The sequence below is a fragment of the Polypterus senegalus genome, chromosome 7 (genome assembly GCF_016835505.1).
Source record: "Polypterus senegalus isolate Bchr_013 chromosome 7, ASM1683550v1, whole genome shotgun sequence".
Lineage (NCBI taxonomy): Eukaryota > Metazoa > Chordata > Cladistia > Polypteriformes > Polypteridae > Polypterus > Polypterus senegalus.
Window position 1 is genome coordinate 17,695,108 of NC_053160.1, and position 7,001 is coordinate 17,702,108.

General features: G+C 40.6%; 1 protein-coding gene across 1 annotated transcript in view; it reads left to right on the forward strand.

The window, feature by feature from the left end:
- aco1 (aconitase 1, soluble) overlaps positions 1 to 6,664 on the forward strand; it is a 107,758-nt gene extending 101,094 nt beyond the window's left edge. The window contains exon 21 of the mRNA XM_039758087.1: positions 6,296 to 6,664. Coding sequence (XP_039614021.1) covers positions 6,296 to 6,664 — 369 coding nt within the window. The remainder of the gene's footprint in view (positions 1 to 6,295) is intronic.
- Positions 6,665 to 7,001: the final 337 nt, after the last annotated feature.

Sequence of the window (7,001 nt, forward strand, 5' to 3'; positions counted from 1 at the left end):
ACACCTGAGACATAAGTCACCCACATCCGGTCTGTATTGAAACGTCACCTGGTTGTCTCAGAACAAGGACGAGGTGACTTTTCTGCTTGTCTTTCCTGAAGGTGACTTTTTAATTGAACTGCCTGGGAATCAGAGCTCAGATTACGACACACGGGTAACTTTCCAGTTCTGCTACCACCCACAAGGCCTGCCTTTCACTTCCTAATATTTTAAGCCTGAATTAGTCACTGACACTAATTGCATACAAGCACTATAACCTGAGCTCTGAAATTAAACACCACCAGGCACTGCAGCCAGTCCCACCATGTCTTGTCTCACAGATAGGCCAAATTTAGTTGTAATCAATGTTGCTGCATACACTGCATTTAATGGAACATTTTTTATGTGAACATGCCATTCAGCAAAGTATGACTTGATGATTTTTATTCACATAATATTTCCAAATTGACAGTCAAGTCATGGTTGAAAGCTACTGTTTTTCTTGCTAATTTCTACATGCCTTTGAGGATGATTCTTCACAAAGATTTGCTTGTTGCATTCATAATCCATAGTAAATTTTCCCAATGAATTGAACTCAAAGCCTTTGGAGCCAGTATGGAGCTCTTGCTTGTTTCATGGATTAATTAACTCCAGCACTGGTTAGTCACATAAGGCATATTGCTCTCTGATGGCCATAAAACCCACTGGCTCTTGGGAAGGCTGCCCAGTTATCGCTGTGGGCTGTTGATATAAAGTATGCATCTTGCCAGACCAGTCCTTTGACAATCCTGTGTCTAGAAGACTATTGACAGTTAAACAGCCTGTAACAAATTTTTACTGGGTGAATTTAAAGGAAAAGATTGGTATTTTTTTAAGTCAATTTTTTTCTTCACTGTCATGGTTTATACAGTCCCTGGGCAAATTATTAGAAATGTAATGCCAGCTGCTTATCCATGTAATCAGCCAATCATGAGGCATAAAATCCTGCAGATACAGGTCAGGAGCTTCAGATAAAGTTTACATCAAACACCAGAATAGGGTCATTTCAGTGATTTTAACCATGGCATGATTGTTGGTGCCTGATGGGCTTGTCTGAGTATTTCTGTAACTGCTGCTCTACTGGGGTTTTCATGCACAGCAGTCTGTAGAGCTTTCTAAGAATGGTGTTAAAAAAGCACCAGTGAGTGGCACATCTGTGGACAGAAATGCCACAATGATCAGGTCAGAGGACAATGGCCATACTGGTTTGATCTGACAGAAAGGCTACAATAACTCAGATAACGACTCTGTAAAACTGTGGTGAGCAGAAAAGCATCTCAGTATGCACAACACGTTGGACCCTGAGGCAGATGGGCTACAACAGCAGAACACCGTGTCAAGTTCCTCTCCTGTCAGCCAAGAACAGAAGATGAGGCTGCAGTGGGCACAGGCTCACCAAAACTGGGCAGTTGAAGATTGGAAAGACATAACCTGGTTTGATTCCGTTTATTTTCTGCTAAAGCACACAGATGGTAGGGTTAAGCTGGTTAAATTTGCAGATGATTAGCAGATAATTTGGAATCAGTTATATCATTACAGAAAAACTTGGACAGCATACAGGCTTGGGCAGATTTGTGGCAGATGAAATTTAATGTTAGTAAATGTAAAGTATTACACATAGGAAATAAAAATGTTAGGTTTGAAAATACAATGGGTGGTCGGAAAATCGAGAGTATACCTTATGAGAAGGATTTAGGAGTCGTAGTGGACTCTGAGATATCAACTATCAGACAGTGTTCAGAAGCCATTAAGAAGGCTAACATAATGTCAAGTTATAAAGCACCTTGATGTGTGGAGTACAAGTCACAGAAGGTTCTGCTCAAGCTTTATAACACACTGGTGAGGCCTCGTCTGGAGTACTGGGTGCAGTTTCGGTCTTTCGTTAGAAAAGGTCAAGAGAAGAGCAACTAGGCTGATTCCAGGGTTATGGGGGATGAATTATGAGGAAAGATTAAAAGAGCTGAGGCTTTGCTGTTTAAGAGGTGACATGATAGAAGTGTTTAAAATTTCAAAGGGAATTAGTTCAGTGGATCAAGACAGTGACTTTTAAATGAGTTGATCAAGAACATGGGGACACAGTTGCAAACTTGTTAGGGGTACATTTCACACAAACATTAGGAAGTTTTTCTTTACACAAAGAAAGACAGACACTTGGAATAAGCGACCAAGTAGTGTGGTAGACAGTAAGACTTTAGGGACATTCAGTACTCGACTTGATGTTATTTTGGAAGAAATAAGTGGATAGGTCTGGTGAGCTTTGTTGAGCTGAATGGTATGTTCTCGTCTAGATTGCTCTAATAATAGGGTTAGAATTTGGCATCAACAGCATGAATCTATAAACCTAACCTGACCTAGTGTCAGCAGCCCAGGCTGGTAATGGTGTAATGGTGTGGAGAATATTTTCTTAGTACACTTTGTGCCCATTAATACCAATCAGTCATTACTTAATTGCCACAGCCTATTTGTTGCTGATCATGTGTATCCCTTCATGGCCAAGGCTGTCTTCTAATGGCATGATAATAAGATTAGGCAGATTAGATAAACCTTTATTAATCCCATGGAGCAATTCAAATGAATACTGCAGCAAAAACATAAAAAGCAATAATACAGACTCATAGGACTAATAATGCAGCCAATAAATAAATAAGTAAATAAACATAAGGAGTACATAGGGTGGAAACACTTAACTGCCCGATAGCAGTAGGCACAAAAGTCCCTTAGAGACACTTCTTAGCATTCCATGATGGAATGAGCCTGTGGCTAAAAGTGCTGTAAGAGAGCGAGTGCCTCCTGGAGGGGATGGAGAGGAGTTTTCACGATGGCTTAAAATTTACCCACAATCCTCATTTCCACAACAGCTTCCAGTTTATCAAGGATTCGCCCTAAGGCTTTCATAATTAGTTTGTTCAGGCATTGTGCTTCTTTTCAACTCAAGTTTCCTCCCCAGAAGACCACAGCATAGAACAACACACTGGCTACTATGGACTGGTTAAACATTTCCAGCAGTTTAAAGGCCTGAGTCTCCTTAGGAAGTCCAGTCTGTTCTGGCCCTACTTGTACAGTACTGCTGTGTTGTTCAGTTTGTTGTTCATGTGAACCCCCAGGTATTTGTAGCTATCCGCCACTTCCACGTCCTCCAGCTGAATGGTGACCGGTCTCAGAGGCTTCATGGCACATTGGAAATCCACAACAAGCTCTTTTGTGTTGCTGATGTTGAGTTGCAGGCTGCTGTCCCTGCACCACAAGATGAAGCCCTCAATGACTTTCCTGTACTCTGACTTGCCTACATTATTAATGCAACATATGATGGATGAGCCATCTGGACATTTCTGTAGATGGCTAGCCCTGCTATTGTGCTAGAAGTCTGTTGTGAAAAGGAATTGCAAACTGGTTTCATAAACATGGCTTTGAGTTAACAAACACAGTATGTCCTCAGTACTTACGCGACACTAAAAACAACCTCATGGCTGCATTATCTGCCCATTATAATTTATATACACTATAATTTATCAGCAAAGCTCCAGACCTGCTCTCCATCATAATCAGCAGCCATCAATTTTGCTTTTACACTTCAACAGAGATTTTTAACTTTCATTGGGTACTTCTTTTAAAAATGTTATGCTTAACATCCTTAGTGTTACATTTTTTCTCAAGAAGCGTTGCATTTTTCTGGCTTGAAAAATTACATATTTATTAAATCTCATCTTTCTACGTGCAAAACGCTAAAAGTACAAAGTGAGAAGTGTAAAAAGTATAATAATATTAATAATATGAAATAAATAACAATAATAATGATGAGGCTAATACTGTATATACTGTCAAAATATGTCTGTTGTGTAGTATACCTTTGAGAAGAAAAACTGCTTAGGTGTACAGTCATTTACCTGACGCTGTTCAGCGCTACGGTTCATCTCAACAACAATTCTTTTGATTGCGTCATCATCAAGAAATAACTTGAGGTAAGTAATGCCCCACAAAATCAAAACTAGATGGTGCTGGTTTATTTGAAGCAAGGACTACAGAAACTGAAATGCGAATGTCACTTTTGGATTCATTAAAATCTTTTTCGGTTTCTTGTCCATTTCAGTTTCATTGCCTGAAGACTGATGCACTTCGTCATCACAGCTAATGTGAGGCTTCTCTGCATCCCTGCTTGTGCTGCTCATGGCCTGCTGAAAAATGTTTCTTACAAAATGCTATTATGAGTCTAGGAGAAGACATGTCTACACCTTTGCCCAGGTAGCAATCGAGCCTGACGCTTACATAAGACACACCTATACTGTTACTCAGGTAATGCCCGGGACTAACACTGTTAGCACATTTACAGCCTGAATAATCCTCGGTTCTAAGGGCTCATTTATACCTCACGCTCAGAACGCGTACGCGTCCGCATCATGGCTGCCACGCGTTCCCAGCGTTCATTTCACGCGCCCTCTGAGCAGGTCTTCAGAAATTAACGCGATGCGTGCGCGAGTTGCAGTACCAGCAAAAAGTCGGGGGGCGCAGTATGCTAAAAGTCGGAACGTGACGTCAGAGTCTCTGTTTACTATCTACATGTGACAGCAAGCCTCTATGGAGATACTTCGGGGATCGATGTGAGCGCTTTGCTGTTTGATGAATGGTTCAAAGTGGTGAAGCAAAATGCCAACATACAGATGCATTCGTGGTGCTTTTATATTCAAGCGTCGCATATTCCCGATCGTAATGACACGATACATTTTAAAAGTCTCACATACCATCTTTTGTGCCGTCTATTTTTTATTTTTTTACTGTACCTGCTGTCAGGTACAAGAAGCTCGTAGCGATGAAAAACTGGGATGCGTTCGATGGTCTGCTTTAATAATAAAGTAAACTACGAGGTTAAAGTGGACATTTCGAGATTAAAGCCGAAATTTCCACTTTAATCACAAAATACACGTTTTCACCATGTCTTTTATTTTTTTCTCAGTGGCTCAAATACAGCGCTATACATTATGTTGGCGATGTGAAGTTGCAAAAAAAAATAGACAGCACTGAGACTTTTAAAATGTATCGTGTCATTACGATCGGGAATATGCGAAGTTTGAATATAAAAGCACCACGAATGCATTTGTATGTCGGCATTTGGCTTCACCACATCGAAGCATCCATCCCGTAGGATCGGCATAGAGGCTTTCTGTCACATGTAGATAGTTCCCGAATGTAATGACACGATACATTTTAAAAGTCTCACATACCATCTTTTGTGTCATCTTTTTTAATTTTTTTATTTTTACAACTTAACAACAGCAACATAATATATAGCGTTATATTTGAACCACTGAGAAAAAAATAAAGGACACGGTGAAAACGTGTATTTTGTGATTAAAGTGGAAATTTCGGCTTTAATCTCGAAATGTCCACTTTAACCTCGTAGCTTACTTTATCATTAAAGCAGACCGTCGTAAACTTCATCCCAGTTTTTAATCGCTACGAGCTTCTTGGACCTGACAGCTGCGGCAAGCAGCAATAGATCGCCAAACAGAACAAATTAAATGTATGATATTCCAACTCTCTGCACATTTAGAATCTTTAGATAAATACTTGATATCACTTTCATGATGGAATGCATTAAAGTGTGTATGTTACATTTTACATATAATTTCATTTAAATAATGAATACTGTTAATAATTACACACATGGGGGTGACACGGTGGCGGAGCAATAGCACTGCTGTCTCGCAGGGAGTTACGTTGCTGGTATTTCCTGCTTGTATTCCACACTGTGCTCCGGTTTCCTTCCAAAGATATGCAGATTTGGGGATTTGGTGCCGCTAAAATGACGCTAGTGTATGTGTGCTTGTATTCACCTTGCGATGAGCGGAGACCTCGTCCAGGGATTGTTTCTCAGTCGTGCCCAATGCTTGTTGGAATGGACACATCCCTGGATTGATGGATTTAATCAATAAACATCCTTTTCACAGATATTGCGGTAAGGTGTTATCGGAATTTAATAGGTGTTCTAGGCAATTCACAACACAGAGAAGCCGAACATGTTCTCACCGTGATAATATCTCACACTGCCGCCTGGTGGACTCCTCCAGATTTACGTAAAGTACGTGCACAAGTATAAACATTTCAACGCTTGCGAAGCAGGAGCGTCCGCTGCAGCATGCGTCGCGTCGCGTGAAGTATAAATGAGCCCTAACGCTTTTAACACTGTTTTCAAAGCCTGAGTGACTCTAAGGTCTAACGCTAATGAGGTTAAGAAATTTGTGATGGTCTCACTGTGACTATTCTACTTTCCTCTTCTTCTCAGGTTCCCCCTCCTGTCACCACTGCAAAAGATGTCTGCAGCTTATTCAAAAAGCAAAATATTAAAAAAGCTGCAGGCCCAGACCTTTTTTCCTTTTCCACACTCAGACACGGTGCAGAGCATTTGTCTACAGTATTTGCAGACATTTTCAACCAATCTGTGGATCTGTGCACTGTTCCTGCCTGCTTAAAGACCTCCACCCTCATTCCAGTAGCAAATAAATCAATGATCATTATCCTAAATGACTGCAGACCAATGGCTTTAATCTTTGTGGTAATGAAGACCTTTGAATGCCTTATTCTGAATTTTCTCAAGAATAGTACAAAAGACTTCCTGAACCCATTTCAGTTTGTCTACAGAGCCAACCTTTGAGCTTTATTTACTAATACCTTGATAAGCCATGGGCACATGTGAGGGTCTTGTTCATTGATTCTGCTCTGCTTTCAATACAATAAACTCAGAACTCCTAAATAAAGAACTTATCCTGTTCAACCTGCCCGGTACAACCTGCCATTGGATCACATACTATCTTACAGACAGGAAGCAGTACATGCCATTAAGTACACACACGTCTGACCCATCAACCCTTAGTACTGGTGTGCTGCAGAGATGTGTCCTTTCCTCACTACTCTTTTCATTTTATACAAATGCCTAGACCTCCGGACTTCTTGCATTAGCAGATGACATCACACTAAGAGGACTCATTTCA